This window comes from Sminthopsis crassicaudata, chromosome 2, assembly GCF_048593235.1.
Source record: "Sminthopsis crassicaudata isolate SCR6 chromosome 2, ASM4859323v1, whole genome shotgun sequence".
Classification (NCBI taxonomy): Eukaryota; Metazoa; Chordata; class Mammalia; order Dasyuromorphia; family Dasyuridae; genus Sminthopsis; species Sminthopsis crassicaudata.
Window position 1 is genome coordinate 129374140 of NC_133618.1, and position 24143 is coordinate 129398282.

A 24143-nucleotide genomic window follows, 5' to 3' on the forward strand; every position below is an offset into this window, starting at 1 on the left:
TAATAAAAGTATCCAAGGAAGATGGATTCTATCTATAATATTTGTCATGGATGGAGATACAAAGTAAGGGAGCTAAGAGGAATCTTTCACTACATGGATACATGTATCTCCCAGCAAAGTTCTGCTTAGTCTCTTCACCATTTCATTGAAAGAGGAGAAAGTATTCTTCAAAGAGTTATTTGGTTACTACAGTAGCATCCTTTACAACACAGAGGCAAGGGGAATGGACAGGGCTTTCACCAATCATCCCTCTACAATGATCTCTGCATGGTGCTCAAATAATGGCTACAGTGGCAGCTCTGAACAGCAGTCTTCCAAGTCTTTATAGGAGAAAGTAGAGAAGGACAAGTACATGACTCTGGAAAGTCCTTATGGTGTCAAAATGTAGGATGAAACATGAAATGTCAACTTCTTGACCCAATTTCTTCTCTTCCTTGGCAGAATTTTCTGCAATCCTAGATACCTTAGTGTCATAACATCAGTAATGAGGGGTCTGACACATTATCACAGACACAATGTGATACATTTTTCAGGAAACTAAGAGATTATATAAAGTAGAGATGAAGAAGGCATATACTCCAGGTATGGGTAATTGCTTTGCAAAAGTCCAGAGATGGGACTGCTTATATGTAAATACAAATGTATCTTCTAAGTGGCAGGTCTCTTACACACATTAAAGCAACTATTCTGTCTCTACTTTGTCTTTTCTTCTCCAGGCTGATGATGACTAATTTCTTCAAATAACCCTCATGTACCATAATTTTGATCCTTACTATTCTAGTCATCTTGGGCAAATTTTGAAAATGTTATTCCTTAAACACAAAGTTTCTCCTCAAGAAGCTTACATTCTGCTGTCATAAAGGACAGAACTAAGAAAATATGTGGCAGTTGCATAGGGAAATTTCAACTCAACATCACTTTTTTACACAAATGGAAATTTCAATTCAAATTGGTTTTCTCTTACTTTCTAACAACCAAAGCTGCCAAAGAGTGGTCTGATTTGCCTGAGGTAAAAGCTAATCATCATTGGAATTATTCAAACAAAAGCATGATTCACTGGACATGTAACTATGCAATACAGATATGTATATATGTACATATGTTTGCATATATAAATGAATTGTATATATTATGCGTTGTATATTGTGTAGGTATATGTACATTTTTACATACACATACATACCTATCTTATTAAAGCATACTTTAAATTCGTGTTTCATAGCCTTTTGGTCCCTTTATGGTATAGGAATCAGACTGAGTCAGAGACTAAGGAAGCTAGAATTTTCAGTGTTTTTTCCTGGCAATTTACACATTCCTTTACTTAACACATTGTTCTATTGGTCTCAATGGCTTAGAAGGGGAACAAAAAATGGTGAAAAATAGAAAGCTAAAAATGTTGCTTTTAAAATGCATTTTATTTCTTCTTGTTGCTGTGTTGGCTTTTCCTTTCTAAGCTCTTCTTTTATTTCTTCCCTTTTCCTTTTCAAGTGTGTTCCTGAATCCTAATGAGGCAACCAGTACTAAAAACCTAAGGTTATTTTTAGGTCATTCTTTTTATAAAATGCTTTGCAGGTTTGTTTTGCCCTGATTACCCGTAGAGAGTTTTTCATAGTATGGAGAAAAAAGGAAGGGGTTTCCCAAAGCTAATGTTGTCTTAAAATTTCTGCCTTTGTTTGTAACTGATTTCAGTGTATTGTCACCCTCCACAATCATGTGAAAAATGCCAGGATTGTGGTAACCCATTGATACTCACTCAAGACCAGTTTGCTTTGATCATAACCTTGTTATTAATTAACCCAGAAGATTTTGTCACTTTGTTATAGGAAGGGAAGTCCAGAAGACTTAAATAGCTTAGTTCTGCATGTAACTTCCTTTGACCTCCACATCTTCATGGACATTATGAATCATGGTAAATTACTGACTGCTTGGTAGAAGATGCCTGTCTAAGAAGTATCATGGATCAGTCATCAGAATGTTAGCAAGATGGCCAGGCAAAAACAAAAAATCTGAGATGATAAAAAAAATTGATTTCTCTTTCCCTTTCCTTTAATGGCTCTCTAGAAAAATGGCAACAAGATAATAATGATGCTCACATAACTCTTATGCTTTACACTTTATAATATAATTTATTCTCAAGAAGGCAATGAGGTAAGCATTGTAGGTATCATCATTTCCATTTTACAGATGAGAAAACTGATTCATGCCTAAATAAAGTGACTTTGAGGTTATATAGCTAATAATTATTAAAGTTAGGATTTAAAGTCTGGTATCTACATTTTGAGACCTGTGCTTTTACCACTACTACATCATGCTGGTGTGGTGTGCTTAAAGTTTGCAAAACTCTTTATATTTATTATTGTTGTCAACTTGTTTTAAACCATGTCTAACTCTTCATGACCCCATTTGGGATTCTTTTGGTAAAGATACTGGAATAGTTTGCTATTTCATTCTCCAGCTCATTTCACAGATAAGGAAACTGAGGCAAATGGGGTTAAGTGATTTGTTAGGATTACTAAGTGAGAACTGAGGTTGTCTGGATAGTTACAAGGTGAGAACTCAGGTTGACTTGGTAGAAGGAGCAAGCCCATTGGCTGGGGTGGTTCTTCCCAGAAGCCCTTGCATTATCCCACGCCCATTCTCTGGGAGAATAAAAGAGAGAGCACTGTGCCTGAAGAGCAGATCGGCCTGGAGAAGGATAAGAGCTGGAGGAGATTCAGAGCCAGGATTCAAGAAGGAAGACTCTCTGCATTACATCAGGCCTGACGGGGCTCTCTGCAGGAAGGGAAGTCACTTCTAAGGACAAGAGTTAACAGCAACTGCCTGGGGACAACGGTTCATTTACAGGAAGAAGAATCTGTCGGAGAGATTTGAGTAGACACAGCAGATCTCTTCCCAGAGAGCGATCCAGCAGCTTCTAGAGACAACAGCTCACTACAATTGGCGCCCAACGTGGGGCACAGACTTTTACTTATCCTGACAAGAGGAGCTAGACCAGACCTTTGCAGTGATTTGCTCATTATCACACAGATAGTAGGTGTCTGAGGCTAGATTTGAAATTGGGAAGATGAGTCTTCCTAACTTCAGGCCTGTTACTACAATGTGCCACCCAGCTGCTCTTTTTCTGTTACATCATTTGATTTTTACAACCACCCTGTGAGTCAGGTGCTATTATTACACATTTTACAAATGAGGAAAATGAGGCTGAGGGAAGATAACTTACCTTGCAAGATCATGCAGCCCATAAATTATCATTAAAGGATTCTGAGGTCCTCCTTATGTAAGTTCAGTCCTATACACTTTATATCACCAGACATCATATATCATATATGATGACACAATTGATATGTACTTAGCTTCTTAAAGTTTGCATGCATGTTTATATATATATATATATATATATATATATATATATATATATATATATATATATATATGTACATGCATGTATATAGATACCTGCTTATATGTGTATATTCTCTTATTCAGCTCTCCCAGGCACTGTGTAAAGCAGATAGTACCTTTATTTTTTTAATTTGATTTTATAGATGCAGATCATAAGCTCTAAAGTAATGGCTGACTTTCCTATAACTATTAAGTGTCAGGGGTAGGAGTCTCCACTTTTTATCCTTACACTGTTCAGCTGTGCCATGCTTTGTCATTTTTTCCCCAGAAATGACATTGAACAGTCATTGATATCAGAGATATCTGATACTTCTTGCATGGATCATGCTTTCATTTGTGATGAGTTTGTTATTCATATAGCAGGAGCCTAAGAAACAAAACAAAACAAAAACTCATTAAGAAAATTACTAAAACAGTAATACTTCACCAAGAAATAGAATGTTTTTGGAAGAAGGGTGGTGTAAGAAAGGATGAAATCAGAATGTAAAGTTGCAGAATATGTTTTGTTATTTTATAAAATGAATTATGCAGATGAGAATAAAAGTTTTCTAAATAGTCATGTAATATTATGGTCTTTTTGTTTGGGAAATATGCTGCTTTGCTGAAATTCTGAGTATTTCATTATATGAAACCTCATTTTCTTAAAAAACAGTTTTTGGAGAATTTATTATTTTGAAAATATTTCCACATGCTTCAGATGATTCTTTCAATGATGTAGATTACAACTAGGCCCCCATTTTCACAATACAATTCTCACAAATACATAGCTTCAGAAATTACTGAGGTAAAAAAAATTGCAACTTGCTGGGTAACTACCTTGATCTGAACTTCTCCAGATAAAGCTGCACTGTTTCTTAGACTATATCCTACTTCTGGGCCTGTATTTAAAATTTTTATAGGATATTAGGATTTACTGAGCTATGGTTATATTGACAACTTTTGGGAACTCAGCACTACCTTTGTGTAAGAGAAACATAAGAGTAGGACTTAGTGAAGAACCCAATGCATGCATACATACATGCATATGTATGTATATATTTTTATATATATATATATATATATATATATATATATATATATACATTACACTAAATTAACAATTAGAAATGAAAAGCAAACTGAAAAAGATTGTGTTATCTACAATATTTTGCCCAACGGGTTTGTCCTGTTTATGTATTCTTGAGAGGGAGATGAGTTGATCACTTTCTCTCTATATATTACTTTCTCTATATATACCTCCAGTTATATGAAATCAACCCTTTTCATTTTTGGTCAGCTCACATCTCCCAGATATCCTTTTTTATATAAAGTAAAATCCTATCATCCTATAATTTTGATCTATTGATCATTTGATTCAAGATACCTTTCAAAGTCTTTTCAAAATCTCATGGAATAAGGCTAATCTAATTTCCATAATATAGTGCTTCAGAATAATAACCATTTATATAGAATTTTACAATTTGCAAAGTGATCTATACACATACATACACAGGTATCTGTGTGCATATATGTATATGAATGTACATATATATGTATATATATACATATATATATATATGATGAGCATATACACACATATATACATGTCATTTGAGTCTCACAACTCATCAAGGTAGTTATTATTTACCCCCTTTATAAATGGGACTGACAGATACTAGACATCTAAAGCATGATTCAAATACAGCTCTTATTTACTCAAAATCTAACATTGCCCAATTTGCAACCTAGCTTTTCCCAATTTGTACTATGTGTGTTTGAGTCTAAATATTCCCAATTCCTTCAATCAATGTTCATTAACAAGTATTTATTAAGTGGTAAATATATTCAAGAGGTAACTAGGGGTACAATGGATAGAGGGCTGAGTTTGGAGGCAGGAAAATCTGACTTCAAATCTGGCCTCAGACACTTACTAGTTGTGTGATCCTGAGCAAGTCATTTACCTTTGTCTCAGTTTTCATATCTGTAAAATGGGCTGGAGAGAGAAATGGCAAAGTACTACAGCATCTTTGTCAATGAAACCCCAAATGGGGTTACAATAAGTCAGCCACAACTGAAAACAATTAAACAAGAACAAAACAAAACAAACAAACAAACAAACAATATATATATATATATATATATATATATATATATATATATATATATATATATATATATATATATATATAAGCTTCTATGCTACAGCTTTGCTTCCTTATTCTGGGAATATATTTCTATGAGGAAATGTAGTTAGCCCTTCAGAACTTTTGATACTACTTCTTTTTACCAGCTTATCTGTCTTAACATTTAAGTAAATACAAAAGGATGGGTATACTAAAAGAAGGGGGAGAACTGATAAAATGGAGGATATATTGGGGAAGATGGTGATCAGAGGTAAAAGAGTGACTTCAATACAGTTTTTGTCAGTCCAAAATTGCTGCTGAAGCAGTAGTCTTGCAATGACATGGAAGAGATATCAATGTTCCTAAGGAATCCTAAGAATAAGAATACATATGTGAATATAAGGAAATTAGGAATTCCATGTAAGAAATTTTCCTTTATAATTAACTATCAGTCTAAAGTGATGGGCATCAAGCATTTGAGGAGAAAGTCATAAATGTTGTGAGCAAAAGATACAGGGCAAAACCTGGAAATATTTCAAAGCCAGAGGCTGACACTGAACTGTAAGTCAAAGCTGACCAAACATAACTGCAGAGGCAAACACAGTACACCAAATGCCTTCACAGAAATAGGTGAAATGTCCTTGTCCATCACTGTGTATCCTCTGACCTAGAGGGAAGAGGACTATGAAATCAAACAAGACCTGACTTAAAAAGTTATCTTTTATGCACATCTTGCTTCAGCAAGGTCTGATCACTATCTTCTTAGAGCATTAATAAGGCCAGTTATAAATGCTCAGATTTATACATTTAGAAGTAGAAGGAACCTTTGAATTCATTTCTTTTTTTTTTTTTTTAATTTTTTTTTATTATATATATATATATTTTATAATATTATCCCTTGTATTCATTTTTCCAAATTACCCCCCCTCCCTTATTCCCTCCCCCCGACGACAGGCAATACCATACATTTTACATGTGTTACAATATAGTCTAAGTACAATACATGTGTGTGAATATCATTTTCTTGTTGCACAATAAACATTAGAATCCGAAGGTACATGCAACCTGGGCAGACAGATATTAGTGCTAACAATTTACATTCCCCTCCCAGTGTTTCTTCTCTGGGTGTATCTACCTCTGTCCATCATTGATCAACTGGAAGTGAGTTGGATCTTCTTTATGTTGAAGATTTCCACTTCCATCAGAATACATCCTCATACAGTATCGTTGTTGAAGTATACAGTGATCTTCTGGTTCTGCTCATTTCACTCAGCATCAGTTGATTTAAGTCTCTCCAACCCTCTCTGTATTCCTCCTGCTGGTCATTTCTTACTGAGCAATAATATTCCATAACTTTCATATACCACAATTTACCCAACCATTCTCCAACTGATGGACATCCATTCATCTTCCAGTTTCTAGCTACAACAAAAAGAGCTGCCACAAACATTTTGGCACATATATGTCTCTTTCCGCTCTTTAGTATTTCTTTGGGATATAATCCCAGTAGTAGCGCTGCTGGGTCAAAGGGTATGCACAGTTTGATAACTTTTTGGGCATAATTCCAGATTGCTCTCCAGAATGGCTGGATTCTTTCACAACTGAATTCATTTCTTATAGTCTCAGTCTGATTCAGACCAGTCTGGTATTCAGGATAGGAACAGACTGAGATAAATGGGGACCACATAACCCAATTTACAAAAAGAAGTTCATCTAACCTTTGCACTGAAAAGATTATTTGCTAGGGATACATCATTGGTGGGGTACAGCTTCTCTGCCTTTGTATTGGCTATCATCAGAAGTGAGGGTTGGGGAGGCAGTAAAAAGGGAGTGCTTCTTCTTTCTCCTATGCTTGGTTTTGGTTTTTCTTTTCTTTTTTTTTTAAGATACCAGGAAACTATGGCATTCATTCAAGTCCTGGGCCAATTATATGTCAAGGATTGTTTTCCAGCATCTTTTAAAGAACAATTAAATTAGTATACCTGGCCTTATGATATTGCTGGAGCCACATCATATAATCTAATACCTTCATTTTAAGATGAAAGAAAAAGGCCAAGAAGTTGTACCCAAGGTTACACATATAGTAACAAAGCTGCAGAACTTTCTGTTTCTCCATGTTAATTGTTGTAGTTCAGCAAATCATTGATATTCAATCATTCCAGTCATGGCCAAATCTTTTTTGATTCTATTTAGGTTTTTGTTTCTGTTTTTTTTTTTGTTTTTTTTTTTCGGTTTTTTTTTTTTGTTTGTTTTGTTTTTGTTTTTGTTTTTGTTTTTTGGCAAAGATACTGGAATAATTGCCATTTCCTTCTCCAACTTATTTTATTAATGAGGCACACAGAGTTGTACCCTTTTATTGAGGCAAACAGGGTTGAGTGACTTGACAAAAGTTACATAGGCAAGTGTCTAAGGACAGATTTGAACTCATGAAGTTATTATGACTCTTCCTGACTCTAGGCTGGTTCTCTTTACTGCGCAATCTAGCTGTGACTTAGTCAGTGATTACAACTTGATACCAACTTTGTTGAAATGCATCATTAAAATGCATCTCTTCTGTATTTTGAGGGCACTCATACATTAAGATGATCTGAAGCTAATATGAAAATCTCTTTTTATGAAGATAAATGTAATTTTGTTGCTCTGTGAGGCCAAAATGAGGTGGACAAATTCCACAAATGATTTCAATGCAATGAGCTTCAACCACTCATATGAATTTGTGTCATCTTTCCTGCAGACTTAACAAATGACTCTGACTTTGACTATAAAAAATGACTATAATTTTTCATTGGCTGATTTGGTTTGAATGAGTAAATTATTTTTATATCATTGCATTAACTCCCATAACATTGAATGAGCTGATAACTCCCTGGTGTTGCTGAGCAGCAAAGGACTATTATTCTGAATTGAATTTTTATTGATTTTCTTGTGCTACAATGAACTTCCTAACATAGTAGCATGAAAGGAAAATGAAAGCTAGACCAAATAGCTTTAGAAAGAGCATTCTCCTGTCCCATGTTCTGACCTGACATAGCACCAGAGTTTCTACTTATTGGCCACTACTGACTTCTCCAGTTATTGATTATGTGATTTTTATGTTATCAAAGTCCCTTGCTTTACCATGTCCTCATCTGTTGGGGGGAAGGGGCATATTATCCTATCTTTTTTTCTGTATGAAGAACTACTCAAATCAGATATGGGTTAGAACAGGAGTTAGAAAGAAACAAAAAGAAAGGTATTAATATTCTAAATAATTGCGTCTGAATAATTATTGTCAATTCCTTATGGAGGTGGGCATTAAGGGACTGTTGTTCTACTTTCCAATTATCTTGGGTATTATTTGGAAGAGTTAGTATAAAGAACAGAAGACAAATTTTAGAATCTGGTGGCCACAGAAAAGTCATTTATCTTCCCAATGTCCCAAGGCATCTTTCTAAGATTATAAGTTTCAGAAGACTTACCATCTGAATTTACAGTGCTAAGTTTCCTACACTATTAGAATTTTAAGTCTAGTATCCCTTCTCCTCCAAAAACATTGGTTTTTAATGTTTTATAAAATTGGATGTTATATAGATAAAATTAATGAGAATGCATTCATGATAATCTTTACTATGCCTAGAATCACAATAGATGGCTTTAGGATTCACCAAAGTTTTTGACAGACTTTTCTTATTTAATTTTGTATAACACATGGTAAATTTGGAATTTGGCATATGATAATTTAGATTAAACTGGCTTTTTTTCTTCTATGGATTTGTATTTAGTTTGATATGAGAGGGAGTATCCAAGTAATGCATCTAGTATTGAAATAATCTAGAATAATGACTGAGCTTATTTCCTAATTCCAAGACGAACATATGTTTATGGTTATTCTATCCATTGATTTTGTATGTTGGACAAAACTACTTTAGTATTATCCAGAGTGACCATGTTAATTGTGTTGAATGATACTTCTCTTGGAAGATGGAGCAGTCAGTTCAAATAAAAGACTTTCCATTAGCAGACTCTCTTAACATCTCATGGGTAAGAGTAAATATCACTTTCCAGCTAGATCCATATTTATCCCTTTCTGCTGAATAACCCTTTAGTGTAATCTGGAGCATGACTTTTTGACTTGAGAAAGATACCCCCAGGGGAGTAGTAGATAAAAATTTCCAGGTTTAATATGTGCAGAGAAAGCTGAGTATTCCATATCAGTGCTCACTCACAGTACCTCTTATTACATCAATTTATGTATGGCTTTCCACTATACTGCAAGCCAACTGAATCATAAGTTTAAAGGGATATGACAGTTCATGAATCCCTGAATAACAAAAAACTGTTCTTTAGAACTTAAAGAATAGGGAAGAAAATGAGAAGATGAATCTCATTATATGTGCTAGTAATATTAGTTTTTGGTGATCATTTATATCGCACCAACTAATGAATAACTCCATAAATATTGCTCTGGAAAAGAACAATGATTACCTGCAGGAGAAAAGAAACATGAAGATGAAGAAAAAATGTAAAGGCAGAGAATATATAGAGTGCTGTGCTTTAAAAATTTTCCTTCTAAATTTTTGATTTGCTAAAATCAAGTTTAATGTATTTATAACATTTATAAAAAATGTAACATTTGGGGTAGCTTGGTGGCTCAGTGAATAGAGCACCAGTCCTGAAGTCAGGAGGACCTGAGTTTAAATCTGGCCTCAGACACTTAATACTTCCTGGCTGTGTGACCCTGAGCAAGTCACTTACCTCCAATTGCCTCAGCCCCCCCCCCCCCAAATAAAAAGTAACATTTAGGTTAGGTCTCAGATCCTTTCTTGGGAATCTTCTTTCACATTATAAACAATGAACAAAATTAATAAATACACAGTATGTAATTTGAAATACTCAATTCAAACAAAAATTGTATCATCAAAATGAGTAGGGAGAGGGAAAATAGCATCTTTTACTAAAGAAAGTGTTGTAAATAAAATTCCTATTTGAGCATTCCATATAGTTCAGTGACAGCTGGAATTGTAAATGTGCTATGAAATTAGCAAAATGTTCTTCTGGTCTTTCAGTAGCAGGAAAGGCCAAAACCCCTTAAAAATAATATAGTACATAATCACATGGTAACCACACCAACAATACTCCTGAAAGAGGTATGCATGTGTATGTGTGTGTATGTATTTATGTGTACTCTTTGCCAAAATAAGAGAACTCTGCTGGTTAGCAATCAGACACTAGAAGTCAGGAATCTCAGGTTTTGTTCCCAGTGCTGGCATGGATACTCTCTGAGACCAGTGGCAAGCCAATTAACCTCACCATGCTCCAGTCCTCCATGCGTCAAAGGCTAATGGTACAACTTGTTTGTTAAGTGCCTTGAGCTCCTAGTGACGGGCATCACACTAGTGCAGAACATTTCTATTGGACTGGAGGGCATTGTATTTTTTAATTGTATGTTTGGTTGGATAAGTTATAGATTTTTGTTGTTGTTTTTGTCGTTGAATGCCTCCCTTCTCCCTGGTTACAAATAAAAAAGCTATTAGGTAATCTCACTCTATTACTATTTTCTAGGGTCTCCAAAGGCCCAAGAAAATGGCACAAATTACAGATTAATAATATATTCTTTAGTTAATAATAATAAAATATATTACATGAATAAAGCCTACTGTAGCTATGTATTTGCATGAATTCATTAGGACAAGTGTTACATTGTATGTTGTGTAGATGATCCTAGTATAAACTTATGGACCAATGAAATCTTGTTTTTTTCTTTGCCAGTTATTTTTCTGTCTCTTTTTTAAGATCATGAAAAATTAAAAGAGCTAGAAAGGGAAAGGCAAGAATTAAAAACTGAATCATAATATTTGAAGCAATTCTGTAACTCAGAAAGCTCCTACACCACACAATAGTTTGCTTTATTTGTATGTTGAACAAATGTATACAAAGTTGCCTTCTCATATCTGACTATTTTTCTGGCCTCTTCACAGATTTAAGGAAAAACTTTGAGCAAGATCCCCAGGGAAGGGAGGTGCCTATTGAAGGGATGATTGTCCTACATTGTCGTCCCCCAGAGGGTGTCCCTGCTGCAGAGGTAAGATGCATCTTGAATTTGACTCCAATGTTTTTGGAGGAGATTGTGCATAAGCCCAGTGGGTGAGATCAATTAATTGTTACAGGTGTATGTATCATGGGGAACTACATATCCTAGATGTTGAGTAAATACTTAGATATGAGAAATACAAAAAAGTAGAAAAAGAATATTTGCCTTTAATATATCAGATCTGTTGCCTCGTTGCCACAAAATCTTACACTTGAAGAGTGTGAGTATTGATTCTGTAACTTTGCTTTCAAGATCGAGCTTCCTAAGTGCCTTCACAAGAAAGTGTTATCACTGCCCGGTTTTTTCTATTATTTCATACAAGTTATTGGTTTTGATCATTATCTACAAAGCATCAAGGAAAGGTAAAACCATGTGAGAGGAGTGACTTAGTGGTGTCCATGAAGGAAATGGAGAGTTCTTTTCTGATCTCCATGCTGGTATTATGTTACTATATCTCTAATGTGCTTTCTTTTCTATGGAGTAGAGAATTGGAAGCACAGAGTTGTTGAAGGCAATGTTCTTTTGAATGAATGAACTTTTAAATGTTCTTATATGAGGCAGCAAGGTGGCTCATTGGATAATGTGCTAGACCTGGAATTCATAAGTTCTGATTTCAAATTTGAGCTCAAACATTTATTATGACACTGATCAAATCATTTATTCTTTACTTGGCTGTTTATATTTATTTTGTACGTTTTTAATATTATATATATATATATCTTATACATATATACATATATATATATTACAAATAAATTCAATAACACCTATAGCTTGAGATTGTCATGAAGCTTGAATAAAGCACTTAGCAAATCTTAAAATACTATGTAAATGATAGTTATTATTATTGTTGTTGTTATGGTAAGGAAAAGGAAGATGAGGATGGTGATGAGGATAATGAGGATGTTCTCTAGATCCTTTATTGCATTATAGGGATATATCAGCATTATAACATAGGAGTTATACCTCGGTTAAATGATTCATCTGGCTGAGTGTCATTTTTTCTTATCTGAAACGTGGTAATATTAATACTTGTACCACCTACTTCAACAGGTGTTCATTTAAACCAGATAAGAGAATTGCATAAAGTTGTCAGTGGTTTAGCATGGATGACTAAATATGTGTAGGTTAACATCACTTGAGTAATTATTGCCATGATGATGTTTTAGATCTTTAAATAAACAATTCAGGTGTGGCTGTGATACAGACAATACTGTGATTATTCAGAGAATAAGAGACTGGTTATAGTTACCTAGCACAGTTGGGATTTGTTTTAGAACAGTAGGTTCTAGTGTAGTGTTATCCAGACCATTTATATTCCTTTAATATTGTAAGCCATGAAGTTGTCTACAATGCTGTTATTTAATTCCCAGTGACCAGGGGGAAAAGATTAGTAGCAAACAGAAGCTTTTCATTGCTCTCTTCTCTCCTCATAGTTTTATGGTTATCATGTAATTGGAGGGGCAAAGGAAGAAAATGAGGAAATTGCAAAAGAAGAAAACATGGGGGGGTGAATGTGGTGTGTGTGTCTATGTGTATGTGTGTGTGTGTGTGTGTGTGTGTGTGTGTGTGTGTGTGTGTAAAAGCATGCTGAGTGAGATATCATCTAAAGCCCAGAGAACTCAGAGAAATGAAGCAAAAGGAAAATAAAACTAAATTGAACATTATATGTATGTGATATGAAATTTAAAACTATTGGGAAAAGAATCTTATTTCATGTTTTTAAAAGAAATATTTTTGCAAATGACTCATCTTTGCCCTTGATCTTATATGAATATAGTATCCCTTCTTAGACTAGTTGAAAAACAGTAGTGTCTTAGTAGTTTATTGAATGTAGAGGTAGACACCTTCTTTCTTCTATGATGGATATAAAGGAAACACTCCAATTAGTAAAGCAAGCATTGATCATGTAGTTTGTAGTAACTAGATAGTACAGTGGATAGAGAAATAGGTCTAAAATCAAGAAGACCTGAGCTCAAAATTGTTCTCAGATACTTAGTAATTTCATATCCATGGGCAAATCACTTAACCTATGTCTGTTCTCATCTATAAAATGGGTTTAATAATAGCATCTGCTCCAGAGTATTGTTTTGAGATCTAATAAGATATTTATAAAGCACTTAGCACAGGATCTTACACATAGGAAGCACATAGTAAGTGGGAATAAACCTTTTAAAGGTACTGCTTCTAAGATATACCAGCTGAGTAACCTCAGGCAAGTCACTTCAACATTTTGGGTTTCAATGATCTCATATGAAAAAAAAAAAAAAAAGAAAAAAAAAAAAGGAAGTTGGACAATAGCCAATATTTATTTAGAGCTCTAAGTTTTGCAAAGTACCATATGTGCTATTTCATTTGGTCCTCACAAAGTTCTTAGAGGTACATACTCTTATGGTTCCTATTTTACAGATAAGGAAATGGTAATTGAGTTGTTACTTGCTTATTATCTCACAATTATTAAGTGCCTGAGTCAAGGCTTAAACTCAAATCTCCTGATTCCACGACCAATATTGTAAGTACAAAATCATCCACTTACTTGCTGATGGATGTTTCTTACAACTCCAAAATTCATGATTTTAAGTGAGAGTGAAATATTGTATTGTACATTTGTAATTATATTAGTTCTTATTATGGATCTCTACAGTCTCCAGTCCTAAATAGATCCATAATACTATCAACATGGGTGCTTCTTCTTATCATCCTTTTCAATTCAATAAACCTCAATAAAATGTCTATTATGCAAAAAGCATTGAGATTACAAAGGTTCAGACAAAATAGTTCCTGCCCAAAGAAGCTTACATTCTGCTTCCAGCGTTGGGGGAGGGTCAATATGTTCAAAAAGCATCATGGGAAACAGACAAAGCTTTATCATGAAAATTTTATCTGATCTCTTGAGGGAAACTAATGATTCAAGGAAAAATAGATGATGAAAGGTGACATTATAAGCACAGAGAACAAACCACTAAATTGGATGATAGAAAGCTGATTTAGGGGAATAGCATGCAGACCAATTCACATGCCCTATAAAGTTATTGAAGGGAAGCAATATGAAATTATGCTTAAAATTTAGATGGGAGCCAGAGGGCCTTAAATGCCAAGTTAAGGAGTTTGTCTTTTATCCTCTTTGCAATAGGAAGTCATTAAAGAATTTTGAACAATAGTGTGATGTGGTTCAGTCAAGTTAAACAAATCTATAATATGAGAAAGAGACACAGCATGGATAAATAGGAAAATAATTTTGGGAACTGTGTAAAGGATGGATTACACACACACACACACACACACGAAGATAGAAAATAGGGAATTAAGTGTGTTATAGTAGTAAAGTGAGAGGTGATGGGCACATTTCAGAGAATAGCAGCTGCATAAGTAGAGAGAAAGTGACATATTCAAGAAATATTTTAATGTCATTGATTTGGCAGGTGATTTGATTTGGGAGATGATGACAGAGAAAAGTCAACAAGTACTCTTAGGTTACAAACTGGAAGACTAGGAGAAGAATGATGTCCTCAACAGAAATAGCAAGCCTTGGAGAAAGATTAGGTTTTGATGAGGAAGACAATAAGATACATTTTGAATAAGATTAACTTAAGATATCTTGTGGTACATATGGACAACATTTCACAATCACTAATTATGGGATGTCATTTATAACCAATCCACTTTTTTTTTTTCATGCTGCAAAATACCTATTCTCATCCCCTCATAAATCCTTCATAAAGTATTTATCCAATTTTCCTCTTATCTTCCTTTAGATCTTTTCACATTCTCTGGAAATCCCTATGACTCCCCCCCCTCCTTAGTTTAACTATTTCTTTTCTTTTACTTCACATAAGTGAATTACTTTATCTTCTGATCAGAAATTTTCAAAAAAGCTACACTTTTGCAAATTTTCCATATGTCCAACTCAGCAAAATGTTTTGGAGTATACTTACCATATCTACCATATAGGTCTCCAAAGACTTTTTTGAATCACACGCAATTAAATGTCTTTAAATATGGTAGTATCCAGTTTTCTAAAGCCCTATGACATCTTTGAAAGAACATCGCTATTCCAAAGGTGGGTTTCTGTGTCTCTGAGCACTTTGAGATCCTGCAAAGTTCTATACGATTTTCCAAAGGAAATTCAGGCCATTTTTTATATAATAGGTTCAGAATTTCCCATTTACACTATTTATCTAAGATTTGTTCATTCTGTATATATTTATATACGTATAAGATTGGAGAGATGTAGTTTATAGAAATCTTAGAGAAATTATATACATATGTATTTTTACACATTTGTATACATAACTAATATGAACATATAGGTGGAGAAAGAGGGAAATAAAGAGCATTTCATTTTTATCTTTCTAACCTTAGTGAGTAGCACAATTCCTTGCACATGAGGTAATAATAGATGTTTATTACTGCTTGATATGTGAAAATAATCCACCCACTTATGTTGTTAATCAATCAGTTTATGCCAGAAAGTTTAAAGCAGGGATGAAAGTTAGATATCAAGTATCTTTATCTTTAAGAAAGTAAGATATAAGTTATTGGTCATTCTTTAATTTCAAAGAGGACTAATTAAATCATAGGGTGATATATTGACTCATCAGTGAATTGTATTTAAGTGAGGAAGAGTTATACAAAATTATCAACCTGAATCTTTCTTCCTGAGAGATCAAAGACTAATGACAAGACAAAAGTCAGAAGGTCCGGCAAGAAGTAGTGATTTGCCACTATTGAGTCTGTATTCCAAGGACATCATAAAAGAGTGAAAAGGACCTGTGTACAGCCATGTTTGTAAGAGCTCTTTTTGTGGCAACAAAGAAATGAAAAATGTGTTGATGCACATCAATTGGGGAATGACTCAAGATTGTGAAGGTAATGGAATATTATTATACTACAAAAATGATTAATATACTTTTAGAAAGGCCTGGAAAGATTTATATGAACTGATGCTGATCTAAACAAGAAGAACCAGGAATACAGTGTACACAATAACAAATTTGAGATGATCAATTATGAAAGAATTTTTGTTCTTCTCAGTAGTTCAGTAATCCAAGGCAATCGCAATAGACTTAGGATAGAAAATGCCATCTGCATCCAGAAAAAAGAACTATGGAGATTAAATGCAAATCAATATATGCTATGTTCATTTCTTTTTTTTCTATTTTTTCCCTCTCCCATGGTTTTTCTTTTTTGTCCTGATTTTTTTCTCCCAGCATGATTCAAAAGCAATGAATATTTTAAAAAAATAATTAAAAATAATATAAAATTTTTAAAAGAATGAGAAAAAAGATGCAGTAGAAGATCTTGGCATCTTGATGTCTGACCAAGCTCTAGGTGCTCCACAGCATTTGCTTCAATCCCCTTTGTGACTATTGGAATAAAATGTCCTTGCTGGCTCTTTCTGCCAGGGAAGTCTTCATATGCTTGGGTAGACATCCACTCCCCCAACTCACTAACAGATTTGCAATCATTTCTTAGAGCCACAAGTGAGAGTTGAGTGCCAGGTGGACCAGTAAAGGTGGATGAGAAGGAAAAGAATTTGGGAAGTCTTCCCAATAAAGGTGCTAGTTCTCCTTGAGTGTCCCATACATGAGTTGTGAACAAATGGCCAAAGGATGGAAATGGCTTCTTTAGCAGAGAATATATTCTTTACCATTAGATAAATATGAGGTGTCAGAAGAGATGAATTTGAAAATCATTTCTTTTTGATGGAATTGTAAAATGATTCAATCATTTGAATTTGGAAACTCATTTTTTTATTCTACCAAGTTTTTAGTCCAAGATAGTGAGAAGCTTTTGGGATATGGTCCATTGAGAAACTGTGGGTTGCTTGCACCTATATAACCTAAGAAACTTCCACGACTCCTTCCAACTCAGAAATTCCTTGGTTCTCTGTAAAGAAGGAAGTCATAGTGTTAATACAAGATATTTATAGAATAAATAAAGGCAGGACCAGAGATTCTCACTGTAGTCAGGAAGACCTGAGATCAAATATAGCCACAGAAACTGACTACTTATGTGACTTTGGACAAATCACTTAACTTTTGTCTTCTCAGGTTTCTCATCTGTAAAATGGGAATAATGATAGTACATAACTGCCAGGGTTGTTAATAGGATCAAACAAGATAATATTTATAAAGCATGTTGCAAAATTAAAAGAATCAGATAAATACATAGCAATAGTAGTTGTAGTTGCAATAATAATAATAGAAATAGTTGTTCAACAAGTTATCAGCTTAATGAATGCTAGACATTATTCTAGATACTAGGTATACAAAGATAAAGTGAAACATTACCTGTCTTCAGAAACCATGCAATTTACTGAGGAAATATAGCATACCCAGATAAGTTCATATATTTTCATAATAAATACAGAATAATTACATGAGGGGGTATTATCTAAAGATATAGATAGATGGATAGATGATAGATAAATATAAATAAATGGATATTATATATACACACACAACACACACATATATGTTATACACATATACACACATATATATATATATATATATATATATATATATATATATATATATATATAATATGTGTATATGTGTATATATTTTGTATGAGGGGAAATGGCCCCTCAACTGAGTCTTGAAATGAACTAGGGATTATAAAAAGTAGAGGTAGAATTCCAGATATGAGTAAAAACACTGGAGGACAAAGATGAAATGACTAAAAATGGCCAGTTTGTTTGGAATACATGATGTATGAGTGGAAGTTATGAGAAATCATCTCAAAATGCAAGTAACCTCCATCCCAAAGTCTGTTAGTCTGATTATCTCTCCTTGTTGATTGTTGAGGACAGGGAAGAATTGGTGAGACACTGTACAGCTCTAGTCTTCACTAATCTTCTCTTCAGGTTTTTCATGGGCAGTCTCACTTTGGGACTTTTGGGGGCAAGGGCTAATAATTACATCAGAGTGCTCTATACTTCATTAGTTAGTAATCTGTACTTTTGCACTTTTAATGTAACTGAGGAGCAAGTAGGAAGCCCAATGGATAGAAAATTGGCCTTGGAATCAGAGGAAGTGAGTTCAAATAAGTCCACAGAAACTTACTACCTTGTGTGAGCCTCGGCAAATCACTTACCCCTGTTTGCCTCAGTTTTCCTGTCTTTAAAATGATCTGGAGAAGGAAATGGCAGGATCTCCAGTATCTTTGCCAAGAAAACTCCAAGTGGAGTCATGGAGATCAAGTATTATTGAAATGAATCAACAGCAAAAAAACAACCAGTACCAGAAAAAAACCTAGCCAAATAGACTTTCTCTGTTTTTCACACATGACACTATCTCTTGTCAGCATGCCTTTGCAATAGTTGTCCCAGAATGCCCTGCATACATTCTCTCCCTATCTCCTCCTCATACAGGTTTTCTTCCGTTAGAAAATACTACCTTTTATATGAAGCCTTTCTTGATCTAATCATCACAAATACTAGTCATCCCTCCTGAACTATCTTATATTTTACTACTTTGTATGTATTTGTATTTATTCACTTTATATGTGTGCTGAATGTATCTTTATACTTATTTGTCTCCTCTCTTGAAATATAATTTCATTGTGGATAGGAAGTGTTTCAATATCCATATAAATAAAGGATCTGAAACATAGTGTTTAATAACTGTTTGTTAACTGATTGACATTCTAGGAACAAGGGGAAGCCACTCACTGATGTGCCTTCTGTTATGTTAATGTAGGCAAGTGTGTGTGTATTTATATTTATATTTATGTGTGTGTGTGTGTGTGTGTGTGTGTGTGAAAGGCAGACAGACAAAAGACAAAGACACCAAGAAACAAAGATAGAGAGCTAGAGAAAAAGAGACAGAGTCAGAGATTCAGAGAAAAAGACAGAGACAGAGAGACAGAAATAGAGACAGACAGAAAGATATATAGTTAGAGAAATAGCTATTCTCATGCTTTCAGGTTGGGAGCTGTGTGGCTAATGAATCCATGTGGGAAGAAACTGGAAGTTAGCAGTACCTCATTCAGAAGGTTGAAACAATATTCTGATCCCATAAAGAATTGAAGTATCATCACAAAAATTGTGTGAATTAAGAGAAGGAAAAAGTATTATAGAGGTTAGATCTGTAAGATATAATGAATTGAGGGTGGAAGTGAGAAGAGGTAGATATATTTTGTTGTCTCTCAGCCATAGTAGTTGTTACTCAGTATGACAATGAGGTGAGTATAACTGATTCTCTTAGGTGTCTTACAACTCCATGGAGGAAGGATAAATGAAAAAACAACATATGAGGGAGCTAATTAAGTAAATCCAAAAGGGACAAAGTATTGTGAGGAATTCCAGGAAAGAGGAATTATTTTTATCCAGAATAGGAGAAGTAAGGATTGACTGAATTAGAATTCAAACCAGGTTTTAATAAAAGAATAAATATTTGGACAACAAATGACAGGAGAAGTTCATCCAGAAATGGTATGAACAAAAGTTCATAGAAGTTATAGGAAAGGGGAATAACAGAATTTATAATAATAAAGAACAGAAAAATATCCAATGTGGTTGGAACATAAAATAAATGAAAGAGTAGGGTGACATGAGTTAGGTTAGACTGGTGATTTGTCACCAGATTGTGGAGGGCATTGAATGCCAAGTTCAAGCATGACTACTATAAACTGTCACTGTCACTGATAGTTGATTCCCCAATAGTACAATAGTATTACATTAAGAATCAGGCATTTTTCTACATGAAAAGGAGCTTTGAACCATTACTTCCAACTAGCAAAGTCCATTGTGTTGGAAGGCCAGCCAAAATAATCTCTATTGCACACAATTAATAAACACATCTATAGGGAGAATCTATTGGGAGGATAGGCAGCCAAATCTCTAAGCCAAAACTGAAACTACAATTAAAAGAAGAGTTCCAACTCTGCGTAGCCAGAGCCAAGAGAGACCCAGTTATATTTAAATCAAAAATTCACCACAGCAGGGGATTATCAGATGTTCAGCTCAGAATGTTGGATGTTTCCTCTGGAAGCTTAGCCGATACAACCAATTGAATTTGAGTTGGAAAGTAACGTTAGCTATGCATCTGCTAGGCTAGGGAAGCGTGTATCTAATCCTCTACAGGGATGGCTCCACTGAGACATATACCTTCCAAATTCCATGACCTTCCACTGGAACAGATCTGCTAATGTCCTTTACCCAGGGGAGATGTTCAGATGTTTCAGGAGATCACAAGATGAGAAGGATGGCTGAGCTTACCTAAAAATGCATCCATTAGGGATGTGTGTGTATATGTGTATGTGTGTGTGTGTGTATGTGTGTGTGTGTATGTGTGTGTATGTGTGTGAGTGTGTGTGTGTGTGTGTGTGTGTGTGTGTGTGTGTGTGTGTGTGTGTTTATGTGGAGGTAGGTGAGGAAGAAGGAGGAAGAAAAAGAAAAGAAAGCACAAGAACTGAAGCAAAATTGTAGCATCCCACCTGGATGCTACACAAATATGTGTGGTATCTTGGGCAGGTGCTTGCTCTGCATGTCTCTTCACTACCCCGCAAGGCCAAGATGGGTACATTCCGTGAGACGAGTGGGTGATGCGTGGATCCCCTACAGTTTTACTGCACATTCACACTGCCCACAGTTAACTAAAAGCAACAAGCATGATTCAAAGTGGTGTTTCTAAGCAAGCTGATAGGATATAAAGCAATTAGAATCTTGGGATTGCATCAGGGTTTTAAAAGAATAGGTTTGTTCATCTCTATTTGAGGGAAGGGAAAATGTCTCAGCTGACAAAGGCAGCCCACATTTGCTGCTAAATGAATCAGGATAGTACGGTGTGTTTCAAAGCAACATTAAAACAAGTGCTGTCTCAGCAGGATTGGGAATGCTTGATTCATGCTGGTGTAACATTACTGCTGAATTACAGTACTGCAGTTCCTTATTTGTAGGCCTCCCAGACTGTTTTTACTTCTGTGTAATTCAGGATATAAAGCCTGTTTATTGCCGCTAAACTGTGTGTAGAGACATAGGACAGAGAAATAGCTTCTTTAACTTCATTAAGCTTATTCAGAAATTGCCCTTTTCTGCTATATTTAATAAAAATATGATGCACAAAACAAGGGAGGTTATTATAACTTTTTCCTTTTCCCTGATCAGACCACATCTGGGGTATTTTGTTCTATTCTGGACACCTCATTTTAGGAAGGTCATTAATAAACTAAAGTATATCTAGAGAAAAGCTACAGGATGGTAAAGAGGAGAGGATTATGCTACCTGAACATCAGTTGGAGGGATCTGTACTGTTGTAGTGTAAAGGAGAGACTATAGTAGGGATCAAATGCAGTGTTGAAATATTAAACATGGTTCGCTAAATAGTGAATATGGAATTAGGCTTGTTTTGCTTTGCCCTATGGACAATGTCAAGAGAAGGATATATAGAAATTTTATATATATATATATATATATATATAAAATACTATATATATATATATATATATATATATATATATATATATATATATATATATATATATATATATAATACTATATATATATATAAAATACTAAAAATAACTATAAAAAGTCAGAAGAAAAAACTTCCTAATAATACAAGTTATGTGAAAGTAAATGAACTGTCTTACGTGATTGAGTTCCTCCTGAGTTGGGGATTCTCAGCTAGAGACTAGATGGTCATTTCTGAAGATAGTGTAGAGGGAATTTTTATTGAGGCAAGAGTTGGGGCAAGATGTCTTTTTAGGTGCTTTCTAAACTGGAAATTCTCTCAACTCTAACTTTAGTATGACCCAACCCTAGGGGAGGGAGAATAACTGGAAATGAATATGTAAACCTACTTTGTTACTTTGGAAAGATATCACATTATCACAGACTTTTAATATTAAAGTCAAATACACTGTAATAGGTAAAATAGTATTGATATTAGTTGGACAGACTTTTAATCTTCTTCCATGAATAATATGTAACCACCACATATAGTAAACAAACTGTCAAGTATGCACTGTAGTTCAGTGGTTGTTGTAAGCCCTGATGAGAGGACTAAGACCATTTATTTCAGATTCTATATGTGATAAATAAGGAGATCAAAGGAATTAGGGGAAAAGTAGCAGTACTCAAATCAGATCAAGATGAGGAAAGCAAGGCATGGGATGGGCATCTCTTCTTGAGGATGTGAGTATGCATTCATTCAACCAAGTTTTGTTCAGTGCATACTGCATACCCCATATTGTTTCAGGTACACAAAGAATGATCATAGTAACAGGACTCAAAACTCCCCTATAGAAGGATTGTTTGAAAGATGAACTGGCAATATTTTAGCCCTACTTTCCAAGTTCTTAGAGTCATGTGTGTGTGTGTGTGTGTGTGTGTGTGTATAAATATACACACATACATATGTGTATTCGTGTGTGTGTTGTCACAGGCATGCAGGTATACACACCCACACAGGGTGAACTAACAAAACAATAATATGAAAAACTATAATTAATGATTGTGAAACATTTTGGCCAAAACAAACCAGTCTTACTAGTTCCTTATTTGAAACCTGAGCATGCAGATTTTTAATTCAAAAACCTGTCAATTTCCCCATCGTTTCCTCTTGCTCCCACCAAGTCCTTCTACCTTTTAGTACCTTTAAAATGTTCCTTGAATATAAAATATTACCTTGCAATTTTATTTTTTAATTAGCTATCATTTTATATTATAGTTATTTCTGTATGTATCATGTATATCTACTAGAATATAAGCTTCACTAATCATTCAATTAACAAACAACAATTTATTAAATGTCTGCTATGTGTCTTATAAGATAACCCCTGAATACACCAAAATAAAAGGGAAAAGGTCTTACCTCAGTAAGTCTTACCTCTATTGAGGAAGGTTATATACATTTAAATAAATATACATAAACTATATAAAGGCAATTTTGATGAAAATATACTAATAGGGAATAGAGCATGGATACAGAAGGGGGCAGTTGAAGTGAGTCACAAAAAAATTAATATATCACTTTCCCCAGCACTTATCATAGAATTCTGCATGTAGCAGAAAATCAAATGAAATTCTAGAATAGAAAATCATTGTGGCTTTGAATTGTCAATAAAGATTTCCATTTAATTTAATTAAAAAATAATGTATTACATACCTACTTCCTAAGTACAAAACAATGTACTAGATATTGGGGGAAAAATCAAAATGTCATAGTTTCTATCTTCAAATAACATATAGTCTAATATAGTGATGGGAAAGTAAACTGTACACAAATAACTGTGATATGATGTAGCATGAAGTATAAGTACAAAGCAGAAATCAAGCATTTATAAAATACCTACTCTCTTCCAGGTACTATGCTAAGTGCTTAGGATAAAAAAGATATATAGGAAAAGAATGGTATTTGCCCTCAAGTAGCTCACTATCTAATGGAGTAGGAAAATATGTACAAGATATATATAGAATAAATAGCAACTGGTTAACAAAGGGAAAACAGTAGAGGGTTTGGGAAGTCAGGAAATCTGAGAGATGGAGATGAAGAAGGAAATAATTTCAGGGATAGAGAACAGCCAAAGAAAATGCCCAGAGCTAAGAGATGGAGTAGCTT

General features: G+C 34.4%; 1 protein-coding gene across 8 annotated transcripts in view; it reads left to right on the plus strand.

The window, feature by feature from the left end:
* Positions 1 to 24143, plus strand: part of UNC5D (unc-5 netrin receptor D) — a 770467-nt gene that overhangs the window by 452174 nt on the left and 294150 nt on the right. For all 8 annotated transcript variants that reach the window (XM_074287224.1, XM_074287226.1, XM_074287225.1 and 5 more), the window contains exon 4: positions 11462 to 11565. In XM_074287224.1, the coding sequence (XP_074143325.1) occupies positions 11462 to 11565 (104 nt within the window). The remainder of the gene's footprint in view (positions 1 to 11461; positions 11566 to 24143) is intronic.